Raw genomic sequence first — 14,304 nt, 5'->3', positions numbered from 1 at the left:
ATTTTAGCTGCCATTATATTTTGAGTTTTTGATTTATCCATTTATTTTCTATACTTCCAATGCCTTTTCAGTTCTTGCCACTGCTTAATTTTTCATATTCTTCTATGTTTTCCTCTGTAAAGTATAACTCTATTCTCTTAGTGATGATCACTTAAGTTATCAAATAATAAAACTACAAAAGTTCCCAACAAAGTCTAAAATGGTTGAATATTACATAAAACAAAGACCTTGACATTAACTTTTCCTTGAACATTCTCTTTCAATTATTGTTAGCTTTTCCCCCCCTACAAATTGGTTTTACCTTCTTAAAACACACATAATGATCCATTTGAAGATTACAATCAGAAGTCAATTAAAGTTATTTACATATTTCATATATTTCTCTCATATGAAAACCAGGCCCCCAAAGTCCTTTATACGCCTTTCATTGAAAATTGGGGAGGGGGTTATCTGTGTAACCCCTTTAAATCTTGGTAGGCCTGTGACTACTGGTTGGACCAACAGAGTATAAAAGAAGTTAGACCATATCTGACACTGGTTCCTTCACCACTGGGACAGTCTCACCTGCACCCATGTGATCCCAACCCACAGAATCCACTAAGATAATCAAATAATGGCTGTATCCCACTCAGCTTTGCAGTAATTTCTTACACAGCAACAATAACAGAATCATTGTTACTTACGTAGCAGACCTGTCTGTCACTTTATTGTTCTTCTTGCTGAAATGTATCCTTTAATAGTTCTTTTTTTTTTTTTAATGAAGACCTGTGGGTGCTAAATTTTCTTAGTCTTTGTATAACTATGTCTTTCTGTTGTCTTCATTCTTGAATTATAGTTGACAGTTTTTATTCTCAACACTTCAAAGACATTACTCCGTTGTCTTCTGGCATCTGTTATTGCTTGTGGCAATCTATTGCTCTTTTTCCTCATTGATTTTCAGCTTAAAATTCTAAGCCATATATTTAAAACCACTAATGTGAATAAAAAATTTGTCTTCCATCCATATGAGACCAGGGTAATTGTGGTAATTAAGTGTAGACTTTGTGGTCAGGATTTTAAAACAGAGCTCTGCCACTTGCCACCTTGACCCTGGGGAAGAATATTCTACAAGCTCCTTTTTACACCTATTTTTACCTGCTTTGCAAAGGTAACATGATCATGAGAATCAAATGATAGTATGTGCTTGCTACATATTTGTTATAATAATAATCATTAGCCTTTCTTGTCTCATTAGTGTGTCTAGTCTTAAGCAAGTCCTTCCAGTTCCAACTTTACATCCTCATCTAACATATGGAGGATAGAAATGGGACTCGTGGTAGATAGCAGAAGTAAAGGAAAAGGTGCCTGATATTGTGTCCAAAGTCTATGAGGCACTTTCTAAGAGTTGTTATAGTTGTTATTCAGCTGAAGAAAGGCAGAAGAGGTAGGGTAGTGGAACAGAAGGCATACCCAGGACGACACTCTGTGCCGCCTCTCCTCGCCTCTATGGGTCTCTGCTTCCTCTCCTGAATACAAGGAAAGCAGTTCCTGCCTCTTGGTGTTTGGTGAGGCCCCGAGTGACATTGTAAACAGAAAGGCCCTGCAGTTTAGCTGGTTCTGCGTAATAGAGAACCAGGTCAGGACATCTGTGTACAGAAAAGCATTCTAGAAGGCCACCTAGGCCCTGCCCAAGTGGGTGAGCTTTGATACTAAGCCAGAAAACAAAGCATGCAGAAAAAAAATGAACCCTAGAAGCGATGTGCAGCCGTGCCCCCTCAGCTGTCATGCTGGGGTTGTTTCCCAAAGGGTTTTACACTGAAGTCCTTGCAGGAACAAATGTTCCCTTCCAGATGTTCCTAACGGTGAAATCAATGGACATTTGATTTAAAAAAAAAAAATCCTGAATGAAGGGGTATGACCCAGGCAGCCTATGAACTGAAATCAAAGCTATCAACAGCAAATGTGGTTTGTGTTTTTAAATAGAAACTTCCATTCACTCAGCTCTCTCCAGACTTGAGAGTCCACTCCCTGCTACCTTTTGCTGACAATGTTTGCTAGAAGCCACTGCTTACAGCAAAGAAAGGAAGTCTGGCTATTTTTCAGTTCACAGTATAGGCTCTTTGAATGAAAACAAATTAGGGAGCAACTAGCGAAAAGGAATTAAGGGGAAGGAAGGAGTCAACTACCTTTGAAAGGGGCTGTTCTGGGAAGAGCGGATCGAATCTGCCCCTGGTCTCCTCGTGGTCTTTCACACATCATTGTGATGGTCAGCCCGCCATGCTGGCACAGAGGCTCCACGCCATTCACCCGGCGGAGGGCCATGTGCGAGTTATAAGATATATAGAGCCTAGAGCCAGCCCTTGCGGCTGGGGGAGGGGGCTAGGAACAGAGGGCTCTCTTTCCTAATTAGCTGTTTTCATACAGGGAGCACATGACCCAAACACAGCCACCAACTGGGTCTTTGACATATACAGGGAGAGAGGGGGAGCTGGGCTTTTGTTTGCTGCAAATTCTTTCAACTTGTCTATCACCCCAAGCTGCAAAACCCAACAATGAGTCCGATGAGCTGGGCCATTTCAGAGAGTTTGCCAAATGGACTTGGAGACAGGTATTATTTCAGCCCATTCAAGGTTGAGAACTATCATAAAACTGAAATCGAATTGATAGCTCTCCTTTTCTTGTTTATTTGTTTGTTTTTGTTTCTTGCCATTTGTCTGAGTTGGCAGTATATGCTAAAATGGTGTGTATTTCCAAAAGAGTTAAGTCCATGCTGTGGAACCAAGTTTGTGGAACCAAGTTTCTCGGTCATAAATTCAACCCAGGCAAAAAACTCTCATTGTTCTACTATCCAAACTTCCTTCCACCCTCCACCACCCCCCTTTGACTGTTAGCTCTGCAAAAATGAATTGCCCGGAGTAATGTGAAGCGAATTGCTTTCCATATCTAGTGGGAGGTTGTTTGTCAAATGCTTAGTTTATATCAGCAAAATGAAGAGTAAGATTTTGATAAAACAAAATGTAGATGTTCACTTGGTGGGCATGTGTGTTTATGTGTATCTTGGATTTTGAAGATTTTTGAGATCTTTGAGATTTTTTTTTTCAACCATTCATTTAAGTGAAAGCAGTTATGTAGAAATGATCTTTCCAGAACTTAGAGGTAACATGTGCTAACACTAACTGTGTTGAACTGGAAATCATCAAAAGCCATCCTTGATGGCACTGCATAGGTAGCAGTCACCAGAACATTTCCACGCTCCACTCAAAGAGAATTCCCATCTGTAGCCAGGGCACAGGAAGGCTCAGAGACCTTTCAGGGCTGAGATGAAAGAACTCCACTGCAAAATGCATCTCAGACTGAGTAAACACAGGCTTTCAAAGACAGGAAAATTGAGAAAGCCTAGGGCTTTGGGGTTTCACTGTACTGTCACTTCATTGTATGGCAGAATACCATTAAAAAAAAACTTAATGGAAAAGTGTCAAATTAAACCTATGGCAGATTGGATTAATTGGAGATAATGAGGAACAAAACCATATCTCCACTTGCAAAGTAAAACAGACAGTTGAAACAATTAGCCAGAAAATTGATCAACAGCACTTTGCTGAAATGCCTCAGACATGGGGGCCAAGTGCTGGGACTTCAAATGTCCAGTGAATGCCTTCAGGGTCCCACACCACACTTGGCTGATGGTGACCTGGAGTCAACACACACACTTCCTTCTCTCTGCTGAAAAGCAGAAAACCATGTCCTCGCAGGGAGGATCGCATTCTCACCAGGTTAGTGGTTTGGATTTCTGCCTGCAGAGACTGGGAAGACATTGTCAGCCCTGTTACATTAGAAAGAAGTTAGGTGGGGAGTTGCAGTGAAAGTCTCAAGGATAGTGAGATAATGGGGAAAATGTGCACCAACTCCCTTCCCCCCACCCCTAAACACAACAAAAAACCCTCTTCTAAAGCCAAGGCACTGGTGGCCCACGCTTATAATCCTAGCTACTCAAGAAGCTGAGATCTGAGGATTGTTGGTTCAAAGCCAGACTAGACAGGAAAGTCTGAGAGACTCTTATCTCCAATTAATCACAGAAAAAGCTAGAAGTGGAACTGTGGCTCAAGTGTATAGCACACTAACCTTGAACTAAAGAAGCTCAGGGATGGCACCCAGGCCCTGAGTTCAACTTCCAGGACTCACAAAACAACAGAAGACTCTCTTCTAGAGAGATCAGGCTAGAGAACATTTTTTGTTGTTTTTTAAGAAAAGGCAACTGTCAATTTTGGAAAATGAGGGGAGAAAACCACTAATGAGTGCTGACTGGTCCATTTGCACATGTCTAAACTCGGTGGCATCCTCCCTTGCTGTCTTGAGATGTCCACAGCAATAGAATTCTGCACAATGGCCCTATAGAAGCAGAGCCTGTAGGGTACATCTAGTGACAGGCCTACATCTAGTGATAGGCTCACAGCTACTGACTCTTTTTAAAATATAGGTCACATTTCTGGGTATGGAGCTCATTTTCAGGTGGGAATACTTCGCTACCTCACCTTGAGTGTGTAATTCCGTCTTTCTCTCTCCAAGTCCTAACAGTATCCCTCCCGGAACAGATGCATTATACACTGGTGTTCTGTGGCCTCAGAGACAGCAAGTAAGACTGGGGATGACACTATGGAGCCCAGAGAACACCTAGGGAGGGCTGGAGGGGCCTTACCAAAGCTGGGGGCACTATGCAAGGTCATGTCCCGGATCACCCTTGTACCAAAACAGGACCACATCAAGAGGAACTGCTGGGCTACTTTCTTCAGGGACCCTTGTCTCTTGGCAGCTACCTACAAACAGAGCGAATGATATTTTTTAAACAAAATAGTAGTTGACTTGATCTTCCATTTATTAATGTCCCTGAAAAATAATAGGAAAAAAGCTGGTGCTGGTGGCTCATGCCTGTAATCCTAGCTACTCAGAAAGCGGAGATCCTAGGATTGAGGTGCAAAGCCAGCCTGGGCAGGAAAGTCTGTGAGGTACTTATTGCCATTCACCACCAGAAAACTAGAAGTGGAGTTGTGGCTCAAAATGGTAGAACACTAACCTTGAGCAAAAGAGGTCAGGGTCAGTGTCCAAGCCCTGAGTTGAAGCCCCATGACTGACTGACTGACTAAGAACCAGACAGATTTATGGGTCTTTAAGACTGTAAGGAAATGGTTTGACTTTTTTTTATTTCAGCAACAAAGATGCACTTTAAAAGGCTGAATGTACACAGTCTATAAAGGAAATGCTGACCCCGAAGACTCGGACAGGAGACAGTTCTATGTCCTGGCCCACCTTGCTCTCCCAGGGCTGGAACCAGGCTCATCCTTGGATCCCTGGGCTGCTAAAGAACACCAGCCAGTTCACTGTGGGGCACCTGCATTAGCTGGGGGGCTCCCAAAGACCAGGGATGGGCTGCAGGACCCAAAGCTGCCCCTTCCATTCCCACTCACCTACCTTCACAACGCATCGGTCCACCATGGTGTCCAACCACTCGATGTAGGACTCAATGGGTGACTGTTCCTCCAAGAGGTGGTCAAACTCTTGATATACTGTCAAGAAAGCACAAGCCCACGCCTCACTACCATTGCAATTAAAGAGGGGCACGTCTTAAAGGAACAGAGGAATCTAACTTTAATTAAAATAAAAACTTGAATAAATAAAACTCCAAAGACTTAGCTGGACATTCAAGGCTTTATAAATAAGTAAACACGCAAACTTGTTTTTCAGATTCATCCTCCATGCCTGCAAACATTTTGAGGTCTGCTCCCCGCTTCCTCATGTTACTTTCCGGCCCCCCATTACACCCTGATTTTTATAGTTCATGACCCAGCTGAGATGAAATTCTTCTAACCTTTAATCCCATGCCATCTGACTTAATTATTCCTCCTCTATACTTTCTAAGCTCTTTATTATCTCTACTCTTCCCTTACTGTATCTCTAATAACACTGGATTATAGCTAGTTTTAAGTTTCTTTGTTAATTTCTTATCTGGTATCTTTATTATCTAGTGCATTATCTGTGATGCAGCTTTTCCTCCCATAAATCCTTGCCTGAATGAATGGGTAGAAGTACTTGCTCTCTGGCCGTCAGTGGGGAAAGTCTGCTCATTCAACTATTTCTGGGCCATAACCATATTAAGTACAGGTGAGCCAGCCACTCAATGCTTGGCATGTAGTCTGTGCTTAATAAGTGTTTGTTGAGTAGATGAAGCCCTTGCTGCTGCCACATCATAATTGTCTGCATCTTCAAATCAGAAATTTGGGTGTAGAATGCTTTGTAATCAGCAAAGCATCACAGGAAATAAGATACATGGCTGCAATTACCTCTAATTGGAAACATTTTTTCTTACATGTGTTTTGTGTGTGTATTTTTGTGTGTGATGCTACATACACCAAACCATAGATCTAGAGTCCTACACACATACACTAAAAATACAAATAGTAATACAAATAGTAAATACAAATATATCAGACAGTGGATCTAAATCCATGGTATATGTCTCTTCCTAAATGTCCCTTCTTTTCATTGGTCAGAGCAGATTCCTTCCTGTTTTAGAGGCCAGGCCGCCTTGCTCTGCTTTACTTTGTTCATGTCTGCTATAAGAGGTCCCAACGCTTAGATAGGGATGGGCCCTTTAGTTGATCTTTCTTATTTTGTAGAGGAGCAGCTATATTTTAATGAGATTAACCAACCCACTAAAAGTCAGAAAGAAATGAGTCATAGGGGGAGGGACCAGAACCCAGGTCTCTGGATGTCTCTTTAGGATTCTTTCTCTCTTCATGATGCTGGGTGGGTCTGGCCTATAGTTCTTTAGTTAATGACAATAGTGTGGATAGTGGTGCAATATAAACACCAACAGATAAGTGGCTGAATGCTTGCCAAGTGCCAGACACTCTTCTAAATACCCTGAGTTGAGCACACTCTAGGGGCACAAATGTCACAAGGGCACACCTGGGCCGTGGTCACTTTGTGACCACCAGTATCTATAATAGTACCAGGTGTAGAGCAGACGCTCAGCTGTTTGTTGAAGGAAATGAAGTACTATTATTATTCCACAGCCTACCGATAAATAGATGGAACAACTTAAAGATGAGTAACTTTCCAAAGATTTCACAGTAGAGCACCGGAGCAAGATTCAAGCCATGGCTGGGCTCATGTGCTTACATCCCTTGCCCGGGGCTACTATACTATGCATAAGCACTGTTCATGTGCACTGAATCCTTCTACATTCCTTCAAGAGAGAGAAACTAGGGTCACGGTGCACCAGAGCCAAGGCTCAGATCAAGGTATGTTGGGTACCCAAGCCCCATACACTTAGCAAGAATCCATGCACACTCACTCCGATAGCATGCCCAAGTGCCAAAGTACATGTTTTAAATTTAAGGTATGTCAAGCATTCCAAGTTAGGGGTGCATCATAGATGGGATGGGATAAACAGGACAGGGATAGATGGGTAAGGATAGGAAGGTGACCTTCCTTCCTTCCTTCCTTCCTCCCTTCCTCCCTCCCTCCCTCCCTCCCTCCCTCCCTCCCTCCCTCCCTCCTTCCTTCCTTCCTTCCTTCCTTCCTTCCTTTTTTTCTTGTCGGTAGTGGGGCCTGAACTCTGGGCCTGGGCACTGTTCCTCAGCTTTTCAGCTCAGGGCTAGCACTCTACCACTTGAGCTATAGCACTACTTCCGGCTTTTTCTGCTTATGTGATGCTGAGGAATTGAACCCAGGGCCTCAGGAAGGTGACTTCTTACTTCTTATACTGTAGAGTTGGCAAATCTGTCAGCTGGTAGTAAGAAAGAATCAAAGAACTTCCAAGGACGCCATTTTGCTCTGAATTGAAGAGAACTTTAAAGAGCATCTAGAAAGTTCTTTCACAGGAGAAAGAGACAGTCATGACCTTCACAGTGCTGCAGCCCATGTCCCTTGGTTGATTGTATTCTTCCCTTAGTCTGCAGCTCCCTTTCCTTCTCTAAGAGAGGTACTGAGGGAAAGAAGGGACTGAGTTGGAAACTGCTGGGCAGAGCTAAGGACTTGGATGCCTCTAGGCAGCTTTCTATTCCCCTCTTGTTCCTGGATGCCTGATCTATGCCTGGCCCATTGGAAGGTCCTGATGACAGGTGGCTCAGAGGTAGCCCCATGCTGCTAGGGTGCTGGGGCCATGTTTTCTCTTGGCCTTCCTAACTGGAAATGGGCAATGCAGAACAGGAAGCATGATGGAAAGCATTTGGAAAGATCCTGAAGCTCTGAAACTCATCTACATTTCATACCTTTTTGGTCTCTTCTGCTCTGCCAACAGAAGCAACCCTAGCGACTGGTGGTGAGGCTGAGACTAGGCTTAGGTTCAAGGCCCACCTCGGCTACTTTGTAGCCATTTTGAGCCTGGGTAAAAGCTCTTGTAGGGATGAAGTTTCTCAGGAGGTGACAGGAGAAGAGTGGCTCATGGCCTTCGTGTGCAGAGTAAATGAGATTATGCTTTTGGTGCATTTATCGGAGCTGGCAGAGTAGACAGGTGACAGATTGCCATGTCTCAAAGATTTTTTTATTCTCTAACATTCCTCACAGAGAAAAAAGGTGGGTTGTGTGTTGCTGTGGATGAAAGAGGAATAATCCCGAGTTGAGTTAGGTTAGCCAAGAAAGAAGCTCTGCCCCATGGAGGGAGGGTCAAACATTTCAGATGCTCCATTTGCCTTTGGAGAGGCCTTAAAGGGAAAAGCTTCTTGAACAGGAACCTCCCAGGGAAAGCATTTGTTTCTAAGCACCTCAACCTTAAATGGGGGTTCTAGTTCTAGGCACACTTCCATGAAGTTTTCCTTCTCATTCTTTGGGTACCACTGTGGAAGAGATGTCCGCAAGCAGGCTCACGTGTAGGGCCCTTTGCATGACGTTGCGTGCCGCCCAAATGTGCCAGGCGTGTTCATAATGTGTCCGCTTGGTCAATTAACCAACCCTCCCCCCCCACACACACACACCTGGATCTGCCCACTTAACAGGAATAACAAAGAAAGGCAGGATCCGGGGAGAGAGAAATAGAGTGGAAATACCACTTACCTATGTACCAAGGTATGTTTTTGTTTCCTTTCTTTTAAAAACAAAGAATGGAAGGAGCTTGGTCCCTGGTGGGAACTTACACTGGATGATGAGCTTTCGGTGTTCATCTCGAGAGTCCTCCATGGTGTAGAGGGTTTGCTTGGTGATGCTGCTCAGGTCCACATTCCGCCAGTCCTCCAGCATTTGGAACGTGATATCTGCACTGTGGATCACGGTGCGAGATGCCTGTCACCCGGACAATCCCCTCGTTAGTACATGGGATGTTAGGTCAAGACCCCTCCCCCCTTGGTTTCCTTCTGTGCCTTTTTAATGGCTTTGCTGGGAAAGTCAGGAAAAGTCAATCTCAGGAAAGTAAAGGATGATGTTGGAACTCAAGACAAGCCAGGCACTGTGGATCCCTCCTCACAGTCCTTGATTTATGACTACCGAGTGGCCTCAGCCAGACCAATGCTGTTTGTTCTCAGCCCATCCTGCCAGACAGTGGACAATGAGATGAAGCCCAAAGATCTGTCAGCTTTCTGGGTGAGCTTGTGGGATGGGACTGTAGATTTAGCCCCAGAACTTTCAGATAAATGCATTCTCAAGCTTGTGGTGCTGATTGTGGGGTTTGGACTCAGGGCATTGTACTCTCAATTTGACTTTTTTTTGGCTAAAGGCTAGCGCTTTACAACTCGAGCCAAATCTCACTTTCATCTTTTTGCTGGTTAATTGAAGATAAGACTCTTAGATTTGTCTGCTTGGGCTGATCTTCAGATCTCAGCCTCCTGAGTAGCTAGGATTATAGGTGTGAGCCACTAGTGGCCTGACCATGTCAAACATTTTAGTCTTTAGTTTTCTGTTTTTGCTTTTATGTAACTTCAGAGACTGAAACAAGTATGAATAATTGAGATGAAGAAAAAATACCTATACCACAAGACCCGGTAGTGTGTGTGTGTGTGTGTGTGTGTGTGTGTGTGTGTGAGAGAGAGAGAGAGAGAGAGAGAGAGAGAGACAGAGAGAGAGACAGAGAGAGAGACAGAGAGAGACAGAGACAGAGACAGAGATATTATTATCTTTTAAAGCTGTGACTTTTCACAGCAAACTCTGATTAGTAGACTTAAATTTAAAAGTAGAATAATACTTGGAACAACACCGCCAAGTTGGAACAATACCAATGAAAACAAATAAAAACACATCCAGGATTGTTCCCTTGACTTGGCATGTTTTCAAAATATGTTAACCAAAAATTAAAAAGGTTTAAAATATATGAGGATACTGTAAGTCTCCTAATGCTCCTGAACTTCCAGACAAAGGTAAATACTGACAACCTCCTGCTACGCCCAGACTGTCCAAGCACAAGGGAAATCCTACTTAAATAATTGCAGAAGTCTTTGAAGGTCAGAGGCCTAGAATATATGAATACAGGAGTTGTACCAGTCTCTAATGATAATGAAAGCAACAGAATGCACAGGTTAAGTGTTCTGGGTTCAAGCACACCTGGCTTTGCTGTCTAGCTGATGGATCTGGTGTGTGTGTGTGTGTGTGTGTGTGTGTGTGCATGCACATGCATGTGCATGTGTCTGCGCAAGTGCTTACGCTTGCCTTACACATGGTTTTGGCATAGGAGTGGGTGTGTTTTGCCTACATGTACATTATAGGGGTGAAGTCCTTCCTAAACTATCTGAGCCCCAGGACGGGGCACTTAAACGAGGTCTGTGTTCCCTGCTGTGACTCCTTCTTCCTCTTCCACAATGGAGGATGGAGAAGAGAACCACAGGGCCAGGCTGGCAGGCACAACCAGTATATGGTTGTGTTTATTATGCTAATGGTCACTTTCTTCCCTGATTCCCACTACTCTGCCAGGCTCGGCCCATTCTCTGCAGCTGGCAGGAATCTGGAAGGGTTTCTTTGGGTCCACATACCATCCCTGGGCGCTTTGTGCCATAGGCAGGGCAGGAACTGGGAGGTGTGGGGAGGTATCCTTTAATGCTTTGGGGATCCTGACTTGCAGCCTTCCTTGAGGCTCCTCTATCCAGAACCCCCTCCCTCCCACTTTGACCTTGAATAACTAGCATCAACCAAGAACCAAATAGCACCCTACCAGAGATCTTGCAATCCTGCCCACACAAGCCCCACAGTGATTGAGGTGGGCCAATCATAAGAGAGAGAGAGAGAAAGAGAGAGTGGGGGCAGGTGAGGGAGAGAGGGGGAGAGCAAGTGCCAGAGGGTGGCGCCCACTGAGAGAGATCCAGCTGGGCAGCTGATCACCTGCTGGGCACGTTGCTTTGGGACTGCCTGCCAGTTTGAGTGTTTGGCTGTCATCCTAGTTTCAACTGCTAGTGACCAAAACAAATTTTTGAACAGATGCATATTGAAAAAGAATTGTACATGTCTGAGGGCCAGACTTGGCCCATGGCCACTAGTTAGCTACTGCTGCTTTAAGGTCATTAGCAGCCAAAGTGTAATGTTAGTAGGTTGCCATAATGGACTTAGGTGCCCTCTGTGAAGATCCAGAAACACAATTAAAATCCATCCTATTACCACTACAAAGAGGGCGTAAGGGTGGAAGCCTCCACTTCTACTTTAGACACTCGAGGCTTGTATTTTTGTGCTAAAAATAATTCTGATCTGGAAAAACCTCAACAAAATTTGGTAAATATTTATTATACTATTATGTATTTATACTGTTTATATTTATTATATTTTATTTATAATTTATTATAAACATTGTTATATACATATCATTTTTGCTGGTTCTGGAGCTTGAACTCAGGGCCTTAGCTCTGTCCCTGAGCCTCTCTGTGCTCGAGACTAGCACCCTACCACTTGAGCCACAGTGCCACTTTGGTTTTTCTGAGGAGTTTATTAGAGATAAGAGTCTCATGGACTTTTCTGCCTGGGCTGGCTTTGAACCATGATCCTCAGATCTCAGCCTCCTGAGTAGTTAGAATTATAGGCATGAGCCACTGGTGCCTGGTTTAACATATGTTTTATGTATTATATTGGGTGGCTTTCAACTCTTTCAGATGACACAACAAGCAAATCACCCTGCTAACTGTTTATCTCTTTTGACTCAATGGCTCACAGCCTGGACAATTTTACAACTCAGGCAGCATTGGCATTCTTACTCGTCATAACTGGAGTTGGGTGGATGGAACTACTCATATCTAGTGGGTAGAGGCCAAGGATGCTGCACAAACAGCTATACCACATGGAACTGTGTACCCTCAAAAATGTCAATAGTGGCTGAAAACTGAAGTTTATTTCAGAGCAGCACAAAACTGTGAGCTGAGAACATATCTGAAAGGTTTATAGGCAACTGATGTTAGAAACTCTGTGGACCATACTTCTAATCCTAGCCACTTGGGAGGTTGGGAATGGGAGGATCTAGGTTTGAGGCCAGATTGGGCAGAAAAGCTCACAAGAGATGGTGGTAAACACCTATCATCTCAAGTTACTTAGGAGGCTGAAAACTAGAGGACTGAAGTTCTAGGTCAACCCAGGTAGAAAAGTCCATGGAACCTCTTTCATGGAGGAAAGCTAGACAAGGTGGATGAATGCCTGAATTCTCAGCAACTATAGGAAGCTTAAAGTAGGAGGATCGTGGCTCAGGTGTGCCTGGTAGGGAACGAGACCTTATTCTAAAAACAACCTGTGAAAAACAGGGCTGGAGGTTTGTCTCAATGATGTTGTGCCAGCCAAGTGTAAGGTCCTGAGCTCAAACCCTGTCACCACTAAATTTTTTTAAATTAAAAAATGGTTCAGGGAAGGTGGCTGGCTCAGTGGTGGAGTGCTTGCCTTGCATGCATGAAGCCCTGGGTTCGATCCTCAGTACCACATAAGCAGAAAAGGCTGTAAGTAGCACTGTGGCTTATGTGGTAGAACGCTAGCCTTGAGCTGAAGAGCTGAGGGACAGCGCCCAGGCCCAAGAGTTCAGGCCCCACGACTGGACAAAAAAAAAATGGTTTAGGGACAGCTAATATTAGATATGATTGTGTAGCCAGGCCCAATGACTTATGTTTTTAACTTTAGCTACTCAGAAGGCCGAAAACCAGGAGGAATTCTAGGTTTGAGACCAACCCAGGCAAAAAAAAAAAAAACAACTCTTCCAAACTCTCATCTCAACCAATAAAGGCTGGGTGTGGTGGTACATGCCTGTCACCCCAGCTACATAGGGCAGTACAAATAGCAGGATCACAATTCAGGCCAACTTGGGGATAAACAGGAGACTCTAAAGCAAAGAGGTCTGGGGGTATGGCTCAGGTGGGAGAGCACCTAGCTAGCAAGTATTAAACATGGAGTTCAAACCCTAGTTCTGATAAAAGACTGTGTATATGTGCTGAAACTATTCACCTTCAATGTCTTTATTGTATAAATTCAAGTTAATAGAGATAGTGCTTGTGAAAACATCAGATAGGTGTTACAGGAAGGCTTTAAGACCCCACTATGTCACAGCATGTTGGTGGTAGTTAATGCATGATACAAGAAAGCTACCTGGCAGAGATGATTTAATGAGGTTTGCCGTCTCAGAATTTGGGAAAACCTTCTGGACACTGCAAAAGAAGCAAAAAGTAGTTTGAAATATTTGTGTGTGTTATGATCTTACCTTGGATTTTCCAGAGGTCGTTTTCAAACGGTAGCTTCCCTACTTTGCCTGACTGTGTTTCTCCTTGCCCGCCCCCATTGTAAGCCCTCCCTCCCCCCAGCCGTGCCTCCCCCACCCCACCTCCCACAGGCAAAACTTTACATTTTATTCTTTGCTCTCCTATTTGGGTGTTAGGGGACTGATTTCAAAGTCACACACTCACCACACCAGCAGGTGTGAGAAATGGTGGCGTTAATCAACTGTGAGTAAAAGCGATTATTTACTTGTCTTTCATTTCACTAATTGCAAGCTCAATCTCTTCTCCCCATCAATAATTACAGGAATCAGATGAAAGCTTTGAAGAAGCCCCTTTAAAAAAAAGTAGTATGTTTAATAGGACCCTTGATGTGTCTCAGTGGAAAGCAGGCTGCACTCAGATGTGGCTTTGCATTCATCATCTCATCATCTGGCGTTTCTACCAAATGCTCTTCCTGGCCTGTTTGTGGGTTTTGATGATTGCTACCTTTAAGAAAGGGGCTTATTTCCTGGGTGAATATGCTGGTCATTTGAAGTGACCTTGTATCTGTGGATTTTGGAGCAGATAAGAAGTGTGAGGGTGGGCTGGGAGGGTGGCTCAGTGGTAGAGCGCTTGCCTTGCATGCTTGAGGCCCTGGGTTCGATTCCTCAGCACCCCATAAGCAAAAAGAAAA

At 43.9% G+C, this 14,304-nt stretch overlaps 1 protein-coding gene across 2 annotated transcripts in view; it reads right to left on the bottom strand.

Moving 5' to 3' along the window:
• Window positions 1-14,304, bottom strand: part of Rfx4 (regulatory factor X4) — a 142,135-nt gene that overhangs the window by 30,025 nt on the left and 97,806 nt on the right. For both annotated transcript variants that reach the window (XM_042693237.1, XM_042693238.1), the window contains 4 exons: window positions 13,504-13,562; window positions 9,111-9,255; window positions 5,446-5,540; window positions 4,676-4,793 (listed from right to left, as the gene is read on the bottom strand). In XM_042693237.1, the coding sequence (XP_042549171.1) occupies window positions 4,676-4,793; window positions 5,446-5,540; window positions 9,111-9,255; window positions 13,504-13,562 (417 nt within the window). The remainder of the gene's footprint in view (window positions 1-4,675; window positions 4,794-5,445; window positions 5,541-9,110; window positions 9,256-13,503; window positions 13,563-14,304) is intronic.

The sequence above is a fragment of the Dipodomys spectabilis genome, unplaced genomic scaffold, assembly GCF_019054845.1.
Source record: "Dipodomys spectabilis isolate Male_0828 unplaced genomic scaffold, ASM1905484v1 ptg000163l, whole genome shotgun sequence".
NCBI lineage: Eukaryota > Metazoa > Chordata > Mammalia > Rodentia > Heteromyidae > Dipodomys > Dipodomys spectabilis.
The sequence above is the reverse complement of the archived record's forward strand: the minus strand, read 5'-3'. Positions and strand labels throughout refer to the sequence as shown.